At 39.3% G+C, this 20,387-nt stretch overlaps 1 protein-coding gene across 1 annotated transcript in view; it reads right to left on the bottom strand.

The window, feature by feature from the left end:
• ANKRD31 (ankyrin repeat domain 31) overlaps positions 1 to 20,387 on the bottom strand; it is a 134,388-nt gene that overhangs the window by 23,510 nt on the left and 90,491 nt on the right. Inside the window, 4 exon segments of the mRNA XM_070378491.1 lie at positions 2,976 to 3,975; positions 6,510 to 6,606; positions 12,130 to 12,217; positions 19,367 to 19,482. Coding sequence (XP_070234592.1) covers positions 2,976 to 3,975; positions 6,510 to 6,606; positions 12,130 to 12,217; positions 19,367 to 19,482 — 1,301 coding nt within the window.

Raw genomic sequence — 20,387 nt, forward strand, 5'->3', positions numbered from 1 at the left:
CTGAAGTGAAAAATAAAACAAAAATTAGGATTGAAAAAATACCTGAACTTCTGCTTCTGTCCATGATAAAGTAAACGGGGACCAGAATTATGTTAACACCCGACACAACCAAAAAAACAGACAAACTTAATATATGAAACAATGGTTTCCAAGCTACCAAACATCAGGGGGAAATGTATAGTGATACTGAGAACTGAGGAACTACTGAGGTGAGCCCTACAATCATCCCAGTTCACTGCCTTGAGAGAGCTTCCAGGTCTTCATGCATGGATAGGAAATCCGGACAAAACCTGTCGAGTCTCTCAATTGAGTAGACAGAGCAGGGTCCAGGGAGGCATGATGGTTAGAGTTTGCAGGACAGAGTACTGAAGAAGAGAGAAATACACAGAGACAGAGAACTATATAGAGCTTCAGAGGGTCCTCTTTAAGTATTCTGCTGAGTTGTGATTGGCCACGTGCCAAGCCTGGGAAAAGAACCATCTGAAAGAATTAGATGTAATGGCATTCTCAAAGGGCAGAAACAGCACCTGTTCCCAAAAGTAAGACTAGAAAAAGAAACTGATGGGGAATTGGTAGATACACAGAAGTCTTGCCTTTGCAGTGGGATATAATTAGCCTTAGACTGAACACTGCTCCAATCCTGCCTAACACACTATAAAAGGAAGACCCAAAAGGACTGGAAAAGGTCAGTTTTTATTCCAATCCCAAAGAAGGGCAGGGCATAAGAATGTTCAAACTATCATACAATCGCACTCATTTCACAAGCTAGTAAGGTTATGCGCAAAATCCTTCAAGTTAAGCTTCAGCAGTACATAAACCAAGAACTTCCAGATGTACAAGCTGGGTTTAGAAAAGGCAGAGGAACACAGAGATCAATGGCCAACATTTTCTGGGGGCTTTCCTGGTAGCTCAGCTGGTAAAGAATCCGCCTGCAATTCAGGAGATCCCAGTTCGATTCCTGGGTTGGGAAGATCCCCTGGAGAAGGGAAAGGCTATCCACTCCAGTATTCTGGCCTGGAGAATTCCATGGACTGTATAGTCCATGGGGTCACAAAGAGTTTGATGCGACTGAGCAGCGACTTTCACTTTCAATTTCTGGATCACAGAGAAAGCAAGGGAATTCCAGAAAAACATCTGCTTCATTGATTATGCTAAAGCCTTTGACTGTGTGGATCACAACAAACTGGAAAATTCTTAAAGAGATGGAATACCAGACCATCTTACTTGTCTCCTGAGAAATCTGTATGCAGGTCAAGAAGCAACAGTTAGAACCTTACACTGACAACTGACTGGTTCAAAATTGGGAAAGAAGTAGAAGTCTGTATACTGTCATCCTGCTTATTTAACTTATATGCAGAGTACATCATGTGAAATGCTGGGCTGGATGAAGCACAAGCTGAAATCAAGACTGCTGAGAGAAATGTCAACAACCTCAGATATGCAGATGACACCACCCTTACAGCAGAAAGGGAATAGGAACTAGAGCCTCTTGATGAGGGTAAAAGAGGAGAGTGAAAAAGCTGGCTTAAAACTCAACACTCAAAAAACTAAGACCATGGCATCCAGCCCCATCACTTCATGGCAAACAGAAGGGGAAAAAGTGGAAGCAGTGACAGATTTTATTTTCTTGGACTCCAAAATCACTGTGGACAATGACTGCAGCCATGAAAGTAAAAGACGCTTGCTCCTTACAAGGAAAGCTATGACAAACCTAGACAGCGTATTAAAAAGCAACGACATCACTTTGCTGACAAAGATCTGTATACTCAAAGCTATGGTTTTTCTAGTCATCTATGGATGTGAGAGTTGAACCATAAGGAAGGAAAGTGGAAAGGAAAGTGAAGTCGCTCAGTCGTGTCCAACTCTTTGCGACCCCATGGACTGCAGCCTCCCAGGCTCCTCCGTCCATGGGATTTTCCAGGCAAGGGTACTGGAGTGGGTAGCCTATCCCTTCTCCAGGGGATCTTCCCGACTCAGGGATTGAACCCGGGTCTCCCGCATTGCAGGTGGACGCTTTTGTGAGAGTTGGACCATAAGGAAGGCTGAGCGCCAAAGAACTGACGGTTTTGAATCATGGTGCTGGAGAAGACTTGAGAATTCCTTGCACTATAAGGAGATCAAACCAGTCAATCCTAAAGGAAATAAACCCTAAATATTCATTGGAAGGGCTGATGCTGAAGCTGAAGCTCCAATATTTTGGCCACCTGATGCGAAGAGTCAACTTACTGGAAAAGACCCTAATGCTGGGAAAGACTGAAGGCAAAAGGAGAAGGAAATGGCAGAGGATGAGATGGTTAGAAGCATCACCAACTCAACGGACATGAATCTAAGCAAACTCCAGGAGACAGTGGAGGACAGAGGAGCCTGGCGTGCTGCAGTCCATGGGGTTGCAAAGAGCTGGACACAACTGAGCAACTTACAACACACAAAACCCTTCCTGCTGAGTATAACTAATCTGGTCTGAGAGCCCAAAGGTACTTGTGACTAAAAGGAATAGGGCAATTTTAGGCTTCCCTGGTAGCTCAGCTGGTAAAGAATCTTCCTGCAATGCAGGAGACCCCAGTTTGATTCCTGGGTTGGGAAGATCCGCTGGAGAAGGAATAGGCTACCCACTGCAGTATTCTTGGGCTTTCCTCTAAGCTCAGCTGGTAAAGAATCCACCTGCGATGTAGGAGACCTGGGTTCGATCCCTGGGTTGGGAAGATACCCTGGAGAAGGGAAAGTCAACCCACTCCAGTATTATGGCCTGGAGAATTCTGTGGACTGTATAGTCCATGGGGTCACAAAGAGTTGGACATGACTGAGTGACTTTCACTTGCTAAGAATATAATGGTCAAGTTTCTCCATTTAAACAGCCCAACCAAACCCTTTCCCCTAATAAGAGCTATACACTGACACTATGTGACAGCAACATTTTAGTCACTTATTTATAAAATTTACATAATTTTAGAGGGAAAAAAAGACCAATAGGATACCTGTGTTTTGAATTCCAGAATGTTATTTCCTGGATTAAGTCTTCCTAGCAATATCAGATCCTTTATCTGCATACATTTCTTTTTGAGAGTTGTGTTGTAGTTTGAAGGTTTTTTCACAGTATGTTGGTAGCCAGACCCAGAGAAGGAGGAGCTCTGAGTATCATTTGCATGAGGAACAGTGAGAGCTGATTTTTTAAAGTAAGGTTTCAGCTGTTGCCCCATGTCACTGCCAAAGGCACCAACCCCTTGCTGTGCCAGGGATTCTGGTGTCCCCCTGGGGGCTTGGTGGGGAGCTGTTTTCCTGTTTCCTTCTTTTGGATCACAATCAGAAGGAGCCTGATCACAAATAACACTTGATGGATGGGCATCATGGTGGGCAAACACACTGGTGGTTGCTGAAGTCTTTAATGTGCCAGTCACTGCTGAAGGACTAAAGGACACGTGCCTCTTGGCTGTACTACCTGGACCTGTAAGATCTTTTTGTGAATGCTCTGCTTCAGCAATAAAAGTAACAGATTGGGACTGCACTTTAATCTGATTAGTGCCATCTGAATGTCTGGATTTTGATAATCTATCTAAGGTACAGTCATGGAGATTTTGCTTAGAATTCACTTCACTGCCAGAAAATTCTTCCCTTCTCACTGTCTCCGAATTTGGACAAGTGTGGGTACTTTGGCTGTCGTGCCAGACTTCCTGAGACGACTGTGTTTCCTGCATGCCTCTGCACGCAAGGCTGACAGGAGAAAGTGGACCTGACTGGGGCTGCATGGAATTTTCCAGACTGATACACTCTTGCTTGTCCTTTTCATTAGAGGTTTCTGAGCTTGATGGCAGCTTCCTAAAACTAAGACCAGACAAAGATGTAGCATTCTTATAGGTGTGAAATTTCTGGCTTATTTTTTTCTGTTTTTTGGCTACGAGTAGGAGGCTCTTCTGTCTTGCCGCCAAGTTAGCCAGTTGCTCCCTCAGGACTCCATGCTTAAATGATTCTATGGACACCCTGTAGAAAGAAACAGAAAAGGGAAAAATACAAAAACAGTGGAAAACTCCTTTTTTAAGCAGTCATTTAGATTTTATAGATACTCTGTGTCAATTTAAATTTAATCAGCTCCAAGTACACAAGAGCCTATCTTTGCCCTGTGTATTCTTTGAGAGCAAACTGTTGCTCTACATGAGGCAAATAAGTATGGCTTCTTTAGGAGGTGACAGTGTGCTTATCCACATTCATATTTACATTATTTATCAGTTGTGAGTCAGCCCTAAGACAGAAACACAACTTGCATTATCTATCTAGATATCTACTAGTCCTTTAGTTGGAAGGTACCAACTGATGACCAAGGAGCAATACGACCTTCTTTAAGTTTGGAATTGGCTTAACTGGTTTACAGCTAAATGGTATATCAGGAAGTCAAATTTGAGAGTAAGTTCCATCCAAATTCACTTAGCTATGGAGGACTGGGGTTGTTTTGTGAATAATCATAAGTAAGCTAGACACAGAAATGTCAGTTCATCAAGCGATCACTGTAGCTGTGCTTTCTGAACCTGCAGTGAGGTGCCTGGAGGCCAGACGGCGGCCCAGAGAAGCACTGTCCTGCGTGTCCCCCCAGACCACGCCTCTCGGGGCTGGAGGACTGAACGGGAGGCACTGACTCACTCACACCTCTGACTTCTGGTTATCCTCACCTATGCCACAGTGACCTTCAGGATACCAGACACTTTTGTTTCCAGTGGCTCTCAAACTTTTTGGTCTCAGGACTTTTTTATACTCTTAAAAGTTACTGAGCAACCCAAAGAGCTTTTGTTTATATGGGTCATATCTATCAATATTTACTGTTTTAGAAAATAAAACTGAGAAAATTTTAAAACACAGAAACACACAAGTGTACATCCATTAGATATTAGGGTGATGATATTATTATATACCATGTAGCCTCTAGAAAATTTCATTGTACACTTTTAAGAAAACGAGAGTAAAAAAGGACAAATAACATCTTAATATTATTGTAAAAATGGCTTTTGACTTCTTGGACCCCTTGATATGGTCTCAGTGACCATCTTTTAAGAGCAGCTGTTTTAAAGGGAAGCAACAGTATAGACAATTGTCTCTCCTAACACAGGTTAGAGTTGTTGGTACTAAACTCCAAACTGCCTGGATATTAAAGTAAGTAGCAGATGCAAGGGGAAGAAGTGTCAAGAAGAAATCAGAATTAGCAAATAACTAGCAGTACTAAATGTAAGAAGCTGGTTGGATAGAGAAGAAAAAAGAAATTAATATCACATTTAAAACTATGTGAAACAGAGTCCAGATAGAAAATGAAAATGCTCTTTAGATTACAAAATTTCAAGACTAATAACAACATTAGTAAGAAGACACACATATATAATGGAATATTTTTCAGCCATAAAAAGAAACAAATCCTGCTGTTTGTGACAACATGGACGCATCTTGACGGCATCATGCATCATGCTAAGTGAAACAAGTCAAAGACAAATACTGTACGATCTCACTTATATTTGGAAGCTAAAATAAAAACCAAAAGTCACAGGTTCAGAGAACAGACTGGTGGTTGACAGAGGTGGAGGAAGCATTCGGGTGAAACGGGTGAAGGAATCAAAAGGTATAAACACCCATGGTGACTACAGTTGATAATACTGTATTGTATATTTGAAAGTTGCTGAGAGTAGGCCTTAAAAGTTCTCATCTTAAGAAAAAAGAAAAGAATACAAAAATAGAAAATAATACCCAAATAAGAAAAATACATATAATAAGTTTCTCAAAAAACAAAAAAGAAAAGAGGTATATAATCAACATAATTAGGATAAAACTCTTTAAGGACCCTGAGAACTTACAAGTACACAAGACTACAAAATACACATGATTATACTGCTTAGAAGAACATTTGTAATAGCATAGAAGAACCAATTTTAATGTAAAAAAATGTGAGTTTACTAAGAAAAGAAATTTACTTATGAGATTCATGGCCAGAAAGGCTTTCATTAAATTCATGGCTGTGGACATTTTAATATCCTTTTCTGAACATTTCAAGTAATAAAGTAGAAAAACATCTCTCTAGGAAGTACATATAATTCCTCGTGGACATAATAGATTAGATGACCTCATAAAGTCCTTTTCCAGTTCCACAAAACATCTGTAATCACAAGAAATTCTAGGCCAGGGTTTCCCTGGTGGTCCAGGGATTTAGAGTCTGCCAGCCAGTGCAGGGTCACAGATTTGACCCCTGGCCTAGGAAGATTCTACATGCCATGGGGGCAACTGAACTCATGCACCGCAGCTACTGAAGTCTGTGCTCCGCAACAAGAAACATGCTCTGCCACTCCAATGAGGGCCCATGTGTTGCAACTAGAGGGTAGCCCCTGCTCACTGCTGCTAGAGAGAGCCGGTGTGCAGAAACGAAGACCCAGCACAGTCAAAAATAAATAGATAAAGTTAAAAAAGAAATTCTAGACCTATTATAGATTAAAAATAGATAAATTCTGAAAACTCCAAAGCATTCTTACCTTTTTTTAACTCACCTGTATTTTTTAGCTAGATCATCCCTTTCTGCCTTCTGTTTAGCAAGCACATTGTCCATAACTTCCTTTATCTCTAACATCTCAGCAGCGTATTGTTCTAGAAGCAAGATAATAAAATAAATTATTTTAAGTCAGTTAACTGAGAGACAGCAAATGTTAAATTTGATCACAAAGGACTTAGCCTTATTGTTAATTTAAAAAGCCATTATTTTCCTACCCTCTTCCACCATATCAATGGTCCAGATATCAAAGCTTATGGACTTATGTCACTCTAGAGAAGTACCCTGAGATGTGTGAGACCACATCAAGAAGGAGCGGGCAAGCCTGAGTTCTAACCCTGTTATCCCGCTGACTAGGCTTGGTGATCCTAGACAAGTCATTAACCTCTCTGGTCGCTGTCTTAACTGTGAAATGAGGGTACTAAAAGAAGATAAATAGTAAGATAATTTTGTCTGTTAAAATTATTTACTTTTTAAAATACAAAAGGAAAACACTGTCAATGTAAAGGAAATTTTGAAATAATATGAATGTTTACAGAGAAGAATGCTCGGAAAGATCAAAGGCAGAAGGAGAAGAGGGTGATAGAGGATAAGATGCTTGGATGGCATCATCAATTCAATGGAAATGAACCTCAGCAAACTCAGGGAGGTTGTGAGGGTCAGGGAAGCCTGGCGTGCTGCAGTCCATGGGGTTGCAAAGAACTGGACATGACTTGAACCCAACAACAGAGAAGTCAGGGTATTCCCACTCACCCACTCCTCCTCAATATTTCACTCCATGAAAGAGACTGCTTTTAATACTTTGGTAGGTGTGTGTTTAAAATATGTTTATTTTATATATTTAGTCTATATATGTAGACTATATATAACTCTATTATATGTACTTAAAAATAAGAATCATGCTATCAGTTCTTGTTCTTTACACTTAACACTTAGGGCTATAGGATATCTAAAGTCACTTATGAAGTGAAGTGAAGGTCTCTCAGTCATATCTGACTCTTTGCGACCCCATGGACTGTAGCCTGCCAGGCTCCTCTGTTCATGGAATTCTCTAGGCCAGAATACTTAAGTGGGTAGCTTTTCCCTTCTCCAGGGGATCTTCCCAACTCAGGGATCGAACCCAGGTCTCCCCCACTGCAGATGGATTCTCTACCAGCTGAGTCACCAGGGAAGCCCAAGAATACTGGAGTGGATAGCCTATCCCTTCTTCAGAGGAACTTCCCAACCCAGGAATCAAATCAGGGTCTCCTGCATTGCAGGTGGATTCTTTACCAGCTGAGCTACCAGGAAAGCCATAGATCTATATAAAATTATTATGATCACTTAAATTATTTTCCTACTTTCTTCCATTGCTTCCCAAGTAAAGACATCATGATCTCCCCAGTACAAATTCATAGGATTTACATGTAAATTATGTCCAAACCCAGATTCCCAAATAGGAAATTATTTCTTTTACGCTACTTGCTATTCATTTAATTTTTGGCTTTGTTTCTTAAGTTTTTTCTTAATTTTTTTAGACCAAGGTGTATTTTTCTAGATAATTTAACTAGAGAACATCAGTGGTGAAAAGTGACATAAAGTTCATAGTTGGAATTTGCTCCAGAACCTCCTTTTACAAGTCAGACAATGATCTGACAAGTACAGAGTCAGTGTTCCCAGAGCAGTTTCTATCTCCCTAATCTCCTTAAATGATAATTAAGAATTTAGACACAGATTTGTTGGGAAGACTTGACACTTTAACAAAAGACATTTACATTATCTATATACCCTGCCACGTTTGGCTTTTCTAACTGAATTTTAAACCACAGGTAAAAATAGCATTATCATAGTAACCAAAGTTTCTATAAATAGATATAAAGATATTTTATGTCTAACCTGATACTATATACTTATCAAAGAGACAAAATTAATCAATGGCATCTTTGAGAAAACCTAGAAATTACCCAAATATGTGAGACTTTAATATGTGATAATAAGGCATTATAAAATAATGAAGATGAGAGGAATTATTCAACAAATAAGAGTAGGCAAAGGGGTAGTAATATGGGGGAAAGCCCTATTCTATCTTTCTACCATACGTGGCAAAGAAATTTCAGATGAATTATAGAGTTACAATGCTTAGGAAAAATAACATATAAAATGTTTAAAATGAACATTTTTTTCTGCTTCAATTCAGTTGAGGTGCTAAAAATATTTGATATAAAAATAAATATAAAACATCTATAAAAAATTTACAAAGAAATAAAATTCTTTACTCTTGGCTACCTCAACCAGATCAAAGATGAAAAGGCATCAAAATATGGAAGTGGTGAATTTGCAAAGCTATTTCTTTAGAGAGTTGAAGCTTAACTTGGTGGGATTCTCTGTTTTGAGAAGCAAACGTGAGCAGTGAGGGCGTCTCTCCTCTTCTGTTGTTGGTGTTCAGTCACCCAGTGGTGTCCAACTCTTTGGGACCCCGTGGACTGCAGTATGCCAGGCTGCCCTGTCCCTCACCATCTCCTGGAGTTTGCCCAAGTTCATGTTCATTGCATTGGTTATGCTATCCAGCCATCTCATCCTCTGATGCCCTCTTCTTTCTTCTGCCCTCGATCTTTCCCAGCATCAGGGACTTTCCAATGAGTCATCTGTTCACATCAGATGAGCAAAATACCAGAGCTTCAGCTTCAGCATCAGTCCTTCCAGTGAATATTCAGGGTTGTGCTCCCTTAAGAGTGATTGATTTGATCTCCTTGCTGTCCAAGAGACTCTCAGGAGTCTTCTCCAGCACCACAGTTCAAAGGCATCGATTCTTTGGCATTCTACCTTCTTTATGGTCCAGCTCTCACAACCGTACGCGACCACTGGGAAGACCACCGCCTTGACTACATGGACCTTTGTCAGCCGAGTAATCTCTCTGCTTTTCAACCCGCTTCTCTTTACCTCAGCCTAAAGGGGTAGTTTCTCAAAGGACGGTTAAGAGTGTAACAACTTTCTATTGAGGTGACAATGGACTGATAATCTGACTTGCTCTTTGATCTTGAACATCTAGAGGTTCAGAAGAACAGGGAGCTTCCACAGCAGTGCAAAGAGAAAGCTGCTGTTGTGCTAGGAATTAATTATCCTCCCTTCTGATAGTGGGTTCAAGATCTTCAGGATTGTGAAGACAGTAGGGAGACTGCCCTGTGGTCCTCCTTATGAGGGCTTATACTTGAGGGTGACAGTCTGTGTAAGGTAGACCACCAGGAGAAAATGGTGAGAGGAGACTGAGAAGAGCCAGGGGAAGAAACATGCACTGTCACATTACAGGAGCTATGTAGAAGCTTCAGAAGAGCCTCAGAAATTTTGTTTTGATGAACCTTAGTTTTCAACAACTGTTAAAAAGCAATGGGACCAACAGCAGTCAGGACCTGATCATGAGCCAAGAACTCTAGTATTCTACTGCTGTACCTCTCCTTTCCTAAAGGGGCAAAGAGACTCAAAAAAGGGATCATGATTAGAATAATCCCAGTGATAACATGATCACAACAGAATAAAATTAAGTTACAAAGCCTGGTGGTGAGGAGGGGAGAAAAGTTTCTAATCTTAGAAGCATTAAAAGCAACAGAAAAGAGGCTGATACATTCTACTATGCAGAATTTGAGAATCTCTGTATTTAACACACACTAATATGTTATAAATAAAAACACTGTTAAGGGACAAAAAATGTATTTACAGCAGTTATGGCAAAAAAGGGGTCAATAACTTGATTATATAAAATGGCTTCAATTTCATAACAAACAGGAACAATCAATTTATGAAATAGAAGATAAAATTAGTGAAAAAATACCATTAATAATCAATAAGTAAAAATAATATACATATTTTTTACTAAAATAGTAAAAATTTTTTCAGTAAAATTATTGTAAATGGAAATACTGATGCTATTAGCAGTGTAAAAGCAAACACAAATGTGTGTTGGTGGAAGTACAAATTATTATGTAACACTATAGGAAATCAACTTATCAATATGAACCAACAGATTTTACATGTTTATATATTTTGACCCAATAATTTCAATTATGTTAATTTTTCCTAAGAGGATAATCCTAAATCCAGAAAAAACTATGTATGGTGGTGTAATAGGAAAAAATTGGAAAAATCTACATGCTCAACAAAAAAGGAAAAATTAAGTAAACCATGGGACATTTACTGAACAGGATACTATGTAACCACTAAGAATGATGACCATGACAAAAAGAAAACACAGCATATCTAACAGGATCCAATCTATGCTTTTTAACAATTTTATTGAGGTATAATTGCATAAGCATTCTCTTAGAAAAAAAAAGAAAACTAAACACCAAAATATTACAGAAGAGCAGTAGGTGATTTTTAGAATATTTTTCCTCATTATTGTTTTTGAAGTGTATCTATATACCTTTTATAATGAAAAAAGTATATTCTTGTAAAATTCACCTTAGATGTATAAGATACTATAAATACTAAATAAAATATATGAACTATACACACTGTTTGGGGATATAAATTAATTTGTATTATTTTCCTCAAAATATAACGTGTATCATGTGTTAGGCCAGGATAAAAAGTAGAATGGGTATAGTTTAAAAATAAATAATTTTTTAAAAAGGTATACAACATGAATTAGGGCTTCCCTCATAGCTAAGTTGGTAAAGAACCTGCCTGCAATGCAGGAGACCCGGGTTCAATTCCTGGGTCGGGAAGATTCCCTGGAGAAGGAAATGGCGACCCACTCCAGTGTTCTTGCCTGGAGAATCCCATGGACAGAGGACAGAGGAGCCTGGCCTCCATGGGGTTGCAAGAGTCAGACACAACTTAGTATCTAAACCACCACCACCACAACATGAAATTAAGCTAACAGACTAATTAACAGTTATATCCTGCTACAAAAAAGACTGATGAGGTACCATTTTGATTTTTTTAATTAATTTTTATTAGAGTATAGTTGATTTACAATGTTGTATTAGTTTCCGTTTTACAGCAAAGTACATCAGTTATACATATACAAATACCCACTTTTTTTAGATTATTTTCCCATATAGGTCATTATAGAGTACTGAGTAGAGTGCCCTGTACTATGCAGTAGGTCCTTACTAGTTGTCTATTTTATAAATAGCAGCATGTATGTGTCAATCCCAATCTCCCAGTTTATCCCTCCTACACCCCTTCTCCCTTGGTAACTATACGTTTATTGTCTACACCTATGACTCTATTTTTGTTTTGTAAATAAGTCCATTTGTACCATTTTTTTAGATTCCACATATAAGTGATATCATATGATACTTGTCTTTCTCTGATTTACTTCACGCAGTATGACAATCTCTAGGTCCATCCATGTTGCTGCAAATGACATTATTTCGTTCTTTTCGATGGCTGAGTAATATTCTACTGTATGTACGGACCACATCTTTATCATTCATCAGGGCTTATAATGTGGACATTTTTGGGGGGAGGACAACTTCAACCTCACAGCACTCCTATTTTGAATTCTATCAAAAGTTTAGTTTTGCCTCTTCTTGGACTTTTTAAAAATGGAACCATACTATACCCACCCCATCCCCAAAAGAAAATGAGGCAGCAATGCCTTGGATGACTGAAATAATCAAATATGAGTGCATATTTACCTGCATCTTCAGGGGTTCTTATTTCAAACTCTAATAAATTTTCTTGTTTTTCTTCTATATTTTGTAGAATGGCACTGATGGTCTGATGCTATCAGATAAAATATTAAAAAACTCATTACAAGAAGGTAGATGTTTTTCTCTAACAGGCAGCTGAAAAATGCACAGTAAAAGTGCTAAATCAGATCAGATCAGATCAGTGACGTCCAACTCTTTGCGACCCCATGAATCGCAGCACGCCACGCCTCCCTGTCCATCACCAATTCCCGGAGTTCACTGAGACTCACATCCATCGAGTCAGTGATGCCATCCAGCCATCTCATCCTCTGTCGTCCCCTTCTCCTCCTGCCCCCAATCCCTCCCAGCATCAGAGTCTTTTCCAATGAGTCAAATCTTCACATGAAGTGCTAAATAAAGTACCACAAAAGAAGCTGATTTCCCTTTATGTTCCAAATATATTCAGGCCTCATTTAAACTTAACTATATATATATATATATATTTGGGAAAAAATTAAACTTAAATACATCTTGATTTATGTAGCAGATCTGCTCCTGGAAAACAGAATGTTAAGAGTGGCAACCATAAAAACAATCACAATTTCTCAATGACTCTTTTTATAGGTGTAGGAGGAAAAAAAAATAACTCAGCAAATAATATTTAAAGATTACACATATGCAAGAAGTTTAAGGCTTTATGATTATCATTGCACACTATCAAGATTTCACATACAGTCTTAGAAATACAAAACACTCTCAAAAACCCACCAAGAGGATTTAAAACCACCTCTTTATATACTTGTCAGTATTAATAGTATTAATTAAACTATTAATATTAATAGTTTAATATTAACATTAAACTATTCAATGCAGATAGTTTCTTGGTTTATTGTTAGGGAAATTAAAATAGAGGAATATTCAGACTGAAATGCCTTCAACATATTGGGTTGGCCAACAAGTTCGTTCGGGTTTTTCCATAACGTCTTAGGATCATTTTTACTTTTGACACGTCTTTCACAAATTTGTATATTAAAGCATACTGGTTGAGAGCACAGGCTCTGGAGTCAGATTACCTGGATTTTAATTCTACCACTGCTATGTAATAGAAATGTAATTTTGGATTGTTACCTACCCTCTCTTACTTCAGCTTCCTTAGCTGTAATGAAGAAGGTAATGATATTAATAGAAACTACTTTCATTATTATGAAGGCTAAATGGATTAACATAAAGCACTTAGAGAAGAGCTCACCATGTCATAAATACTCTGTGAACGCCAACTGTTATCATTATGATAATCACTTTTGTACTCACTCTATATGGAGGGAGAGAAGGAGGATGCCTAGATGCTGTGATCTGAAGGTGTTAGAAGGTAGCATCAAACTAAAATCATCGCATTTCCTTTGCATCTGGCCACAGAGTCACCCCTCATCCTCAATTTGGTTTGAAATTTTCAGCACTCAAAAACAAATTTACATTTACAAAGGACAAATCTTTAATGACTTTAAAGTCTGTATATTTTAAGTTTTTTCTTAAAGCTGGTTTTCATTAAAATCTTATATTTTCATTATATTTCCCTGAGGCTTGGCATCTAAAGTGATACACATTATTCCTGAAACAAATACTCATACAGTTACGGTGATTTTTCCATAATGTTTTAATCTTTACATGAAATATACCTTAAAGATACTAATGGTCAATAGTGTGAGCTGAGCTGATACAGAAGGATCCCTGTCTACTCCAAACACCTGGAAAAATACATTAGACAAAATACAATAAATTTTAACCACCCACGCCCAGCCAAAATTTGAAAAATAAAGGGAAGGAAATGAAGCTGGTAGCAGCCCATGAGGGATGTGGAACAAACATAAGTATTAGGAATTAGGGCCCATGTCCAAGGTACTAGAAACCCAAGTAAGATGGTAGGTGTTGTTAGAGGGCATCAGACGGCAGACACACTGAAACCATAATCACAGAAAACTAGCCAATCTGATCACACGGACCACAGCCTTGTCTAATTCAATGAAACTAAGCCATGCCGTGTGGGGCCATCCAGGATGGGCTGGTCATGATGGAGAGGTCTGACAGAATGTGGTCCACTGGAGAAGGGAATGGCAAACCACTTCAGCATTCTTGCCTTGAGAACCCCATGAACAGTATGAAAAGGCAAAATGATAGGATACTGAAAGAGGAACTCCCCAGGTCAGTAGGTGCCCAATATGCTACTGGAGATCAGTGGAGAAATAACTTCAGAAAGAATGAAGGGATGGAGCCAAAGCAAAAACAATACCCAGCTGTGGATGTGACTGGTGATAGAAGCAAGGTCCGATGCTGTAAAGAGCAATATTGCATAGGAACCTGGATTGTCAGGTCCATGAATCAAGGCAAATTGGAAGTGGTCAAACAAGAGATGGCAAGAGTGAACGTTGACATTCTAGGAATCAGCGAACTAAAATAGACTGGAATGGGTGAATTTAAGTCAGATGACCATTATACCTACTACGGTGGGCAGGAATCCCTTAGAAGAAATGGAGTAGCCATCATGGTCAACAAAAGAGTCCGAAATGCAGTACTTGGATGCAATCTCAAAAAGGACAGAATGATCTCTGTTCGTTTCCAAGGCAAACCATTCAATATCACGGTAATCCAAGCCTATGCCCCAACCAGTAACACTGAAGAAGCTGAAGTTGAATGGTTCTATGAAGACTTACAAGACCCTTTAGAACTCACCCAAAAAAAGATGTCCTTTTCATTACAGGGGACTGCAAAAGTAGGAAGTCAAGAGGCACCTGGAGTAACCAGCAAATTTGGCCTTGGAGTACGGAATGAAGCAGAGCAAAGGCTAATAAAGGTTTGCCAAGAGAACGCACTGGTCATAGCAAACACCCTCTTCCAACAACACAAGAGAAGACTCTACACATGGACATCACCAGATGGTCAACATGGAAATCAGATTGATTATATTCTTTGCAGCCAAAGATGGAGAAGCTCTATACAGTTAGCAAAAACAAGACCAGGAGCTGACTGTGGCTCAGATCATGAACTCATTATTGCTAAATTCAGACTTAAATTAAAGAAAGTAGGGAAAACCACTAGACCATTCAGGTATGACCTAAATCAAATCCCTTATGATTAGATTATACAGTGGAAGTGAGAAATAGATTTAAGAGACTAGATCTGATAGACAGAGTGCCTGATGAACTATGGACGGAGGTTCAGACATTGTACAGGAGACAGGTATCAAGACCATCCCCATGGAAAAGAAATACAAAAAAGCAAAATGGCTGTCTGAGGAGGCCTTACAATTAGCTGTGAAAAGAAAAGAAGCGGAAAGCAAAGGAGAAAATGAAAGATATAAGCATCTGAATGCAGAGTTCCAAAGAATAGCAAGGAGAGATAAGAAAGCCTTCCTCAGCGATCAATACAAAGAAATAGAGGAAAACAACAGAATGGGAAAGACTAGAGATCTCTTCAAGAAAATTAGAGATACCAAGGGAACATTTCATGCAAAGATGGGCTCGATAAAGGACAGAAATGGTATGGACCTAACAGAAGCAGGTGTGCCAAGAATACACAGAAGAACTGTACAAAAAAGAGCTTCATGACCAAGATAATCACGATGGTGTGATCACTCACCTAGAGCCAGACATCCTGGAATGTGAAGTCAAGTGGCCTTAGAAAGCATCACTACAAACAAGGCTAGTGGAGGTGACGGAATTCCAGTTGAGTTATTTCAAATCTTGAAAGATGATGCTGTGAAAGTGCTGTACTCAATTTGCCAGCAAACTTGGAAAACTCAGCAGTGGCCACAGGACTGGAAAAGGTCAGTTTTCATTCCAATCCCAAAGAAAGGCAAAGCCAAAGAATGCTGAAACTACCACACAATTCCACTCATTTCACACGCTAGTAAAGTAATGCTCAAAATTCTCCAAGCCAGACTTCAGCAATACATGAACCGTGAACTTCCAGATATTCAAGCTGGTTTTAGAAAACGCAGAGGAACCAGAGATTAAATTGACAACATCCACTGGATCATTGAAAAGGCAAGAGAGTTCCAGAAATACAACTATTGCTGCTTTATTGACTATGCCAAAGCCTTGACTGTGTGGATCACAATAAACTATGGAAAATTCTTCAAGAGATGGGAATACCAGACCACCTGACCTGCCTCTTGAGAAACCTATATGCAGTTCAGGAAGCAACAGTTAGAACTGGACATGGAATAACAGACTGGTTCCAAATAGGAAAAGGAGTACGTCAAGGCTGTATATTGTCACCCTGCTTATTTAACTTATATGCAGAGTACATCATGAGAAACGCTGGGCTGGAAGAAGCACAAGCTGGAATCAAGATTGCCAGGAGAAATATCAATAACCTCAGACATGCAGATGACACCACTCTTATGGCAGTAAGTAAAGAGGAACTAAAAAGCCTCTTGATGAAGGTGAAAGAGGAGAGTGAAAAAGTTGGCTTAAAGCTCAACATTCAGAAAACGAAGATCATGGCATCTGGTCCCATCACTTCATGGCAAATGGATGGGGAAACAGTGGAAACAGTGTCAGACTTTATTTTTGGGGGCTCCAAAATCACTGCAGATGGTGGTTGCAGCCATGAAATTAAAAGATGCTTACTCCTTGGAAGGAAAGTTATGACCAACCTAGATAGCATATTCAAAAGCAGAGACATTACTTTGCCAACAAAGGTCTGTCTAGTCAAGGCTCTGGTTTTTCCAGTGGTCATGTATGGATGTGAGAGTTGGACTGTGAAGAAAGCTAAGCACCAAAGAATTGATGCTTTTGAATTGTGGTGTTGGAGAAGACTCTTGAGAGTCCCTTGGACTACAAGGAGGTCCAACCAGTCCATCCTAAAGATCAGTCCTGGGTATTCATTGGAGGGACTAATGCTAAAGCTGAAACTCCAGTACTTTGGCCACCTCATGAGGAGAGTTGACTCATTGGAAAAGACTCTGATGCTGGGAGGGATTGGGGGCAGGAGGAGAAGGGGATGACAGAAGATGAGGTGGCTGGATGGCATTACTGACTCGATGGACATGAGTTTGAGTGAACTCCGGGAGTTGGTGATGGACAGGGAGGCCTGGTGTGCTGCGATTCATGGGGTTACAAAGAGTCGGACACGACTGAGCCACTGAACTGACTGACTGACTGACTAAGGAACAGGAGATAAGGCCTCAGGGCCACATAAGGAAGAGGTTAGAATCAGTCAGTTCAGTTCAGTTGTATCTGACTCTTTGCGACCCCATGGACTACAGCATGCCAGGCCTCCCTGTCCATCACCAACTCCCAGAGTTTACTCAAACTCATGTCCATTGAGTCGGAGTTAGAATGGAGCCCCACATAAAATTAGTGAGCATGAGTGGGTATCCTTTAGCTTAAATAAGGATTAGTAAAAACTCTACTTGTCACCCACTCAAGCCTTTGGGTAGAAAATTAGAGGTCAAAGGGTATCACACAGAATATAGTGCAGAGAATTAAAGAGATGGAAAATTCAAAAAAGATATAGGGAGACTGGTTTAAAAACAACCATCTCAAAAAATATGAGTTCCATAAAAGGAGAATACTGCTAATGGGAGAGGGGTAATAGTCAACAATCTAAGGGCTAAAAGTTTCCAGAATACAAAGAGAAATCTGTCTTCAGACTAAAGGAACATGTTTAGTCCTTTTAGAGTAAAATTAATTAAAAACACACCCACATTTAGACATACCCTAGTGAAACAGCAGAATATGAAAAAAAAAATCTTTAAAACTGTAAGCCTCAAAGACATATTATCTACAAGGGAGTGACATTTAGATTGACAATTAACTTCTCATTCATTACAAGAGATACCAGGAACAATGTAAAATATTTTTGAAATGTTGAGGCAAACAGAATTCATTTTAAACAGCATTTAAAATATTTTAGGTATAAAATAGTTGATTAATCATAGTTTATGTTCAATGAATTGTATTTTCCTCTCTATAGTATACAAAAAAAGTCTAATCCACACCCATAGTCTTATTCAAAATATTTCTTTGAGGAGTCTACTTTGCTTAAGAAGTTAGTGTCTAGGATGCTACGTGTTTTAATCAAACTAAGCATGTCCATCTCATAAATTAATATATGTGCCACTAAGTTATTTTGTTTAAAATACACCTTCACATGAGGGATTTCACATATAGCAAACTATCACTATAAACCATGCGGGGTCCAGGTTGATTAAACCAGGCTGCTTTCCTCTTCTTCGTCTAGGTTCCAAGGTCTTTTCCTCCACTATGTATCCGAGATACTTCTGGAAGTTGGGTGGATGAAGACACACTAGAACACTGCAACAGTGACACTGTTTGTGGGATAGGTAAGTGCCAAAGAATCCAATCCAGGAGTAAAGGATAGCAGCTGAACTATACTTCTGTTCAATGCAGACAGTTGCTTGGTTCCTTTTTAGGGAAATTAAAATAGAAGTCTTATTCTGGCTTCAAAAGCAGGACAGTAGACCTCTCTGACCACCTGTCTGGGCACTGCCTAGATTCTGAACTCAGTGCCTGCCCTCAAGCACAGCAAATCAGGAGTCACTTTACATAAGAAAGGGAGTGGGTCTTAGAATTCTTGAGCCCCTGGAGGTCTGGTCAACCCTAGGATCTAAGGAAATTCTGACTGACTCACAGGTGAAACAGCACTGGAAAAAGGTATAAAGTAAAACCAGTGCTGCATTTTTGCATGCAAACTGATGTTGACATCAGTTTGTGGCCTGGGATTATAAACAGGAGTCCCGGAAACTGCAATCTGAAGTCTCACCCACAGGGCAGATGCACTGCCCAGAACCTGTCCCGATTGTGACTCCAAATCACTATTAATGAGGGACTTCTTAGTGCTGTTCAAGGCTGGATGTAGGCTGGCCCAATTGGTGATGCATATACACGCTGTTATTTCTCTCTATTGTTTCTATTTCTTTTCTTTTAATGCTTGCATATTGAAATTAAGTCAAATAATCTTCCATAAAAAACTGAAACTGTTCATGTGTGTAATGAGTGGTTTCTTTGGCTAATGAGTCCTTCAAACCTAAAACAAAAGTAAAACTTTTGGCAAAACATTCATTCTGCTCAATTATGCTGTATTATTATCTATGACAAAAAAACATTTTTAACCTGTATGTCCTTAAAATGGAAAGAATGCTGCCAATAGCCAACGGCTGGCTGGTGCAAAGAATGGCATTTTCTAGGCTAAAGAACAAAAGCATTTCAACTTCACTCACCATGGAAAGGTTTTCTTCTGTTTTTTCTTGGTGTGGAACAGAAGGTGTATCAACAGTTTTGGAATCATCACAAATGCACTGTTTATGTCTTCTTGCCCGGACGTCAGGAATTTTTACTTTAAAACATAAAATCAGAAAATATATTAACAATGTGCAAAAATTTTGCCTAATTTTATCAATTGTAATGGTGACAGGAATAGGAAGGATAAATTAAGTCTATAATTACCATGATACCTTAATGTTGATTAGCACCTCATTATTTATCATCAATTGACTCATTTTAGCAAATCTACTGAATACTTATCGCCTGCTGGATATCCAACTCTTTCCATGAATCATCTTATTTAATCTTCATATGAGCCCTGAGGGGTAGGTAGTTAATTACATCTATTTTACAGAAGAGGAACATGAAGCTTTGAGGGATTCAAGAAGTTGCCTGATGTGTCACACAGCTAGTACTGAAACCAGATCTGACTTCAAGTCCATGCTCTACTATGACCGTAATTCACTGTCGCTATAAAGTTCTCTCCAAACCTTTTCCCATTCTGGATTCCCTTTCTCCACATATGGGTACCCTATATCCCTCATTCTGTTGGGTTACCTGTCCAAGGAAAGGTATATACAAGGAGCAACAGAATAGTGGGAACAGATCTAGTACTTTATAACAGAGTGCTCAATAGCTCCACATATGGCTGTGAAGAGAGAAAAAGACATGCCTGGGGCTATAAGAAAAGTCTCACACCCTGTGGGCTTAGCACATGGGAGCAGACAAAGAAATGAGGATCTGTGTGTCAGTCTCCTGACTTTGACCTACATGTGGTCTAGCGCACCAGTGCAATAGGCACGATGACTATCCTTGCCTGTCATCAATCCTATCAGTTGGTAGGGAGAGTGGCAGGCCAGGGGAAAAGCACATCACAGGGCTTCTCTTCCCAATAATCTCCCTCACAGACAGCACGGATAAGCTCCTGGCTTTCTTCTTCCATGAGTCAAGGCTCATGCCTGAAGGAAAAGGAAGATC

The sequence above is a fragment of the Bos mutus genome, chromosome 10 (assembly GCF_027580195.1).
Source record: "Bos mutus isolate GX-2022 chromosome 10, NWIPB_WYAK_1.1, whole genome shotgun sequence".
Lineage (NCBI taxonomy): Eukaryota > Metazoa > Chordata > Mammalia > Artiodactyla > Bovidae > Bos > Bos mutus.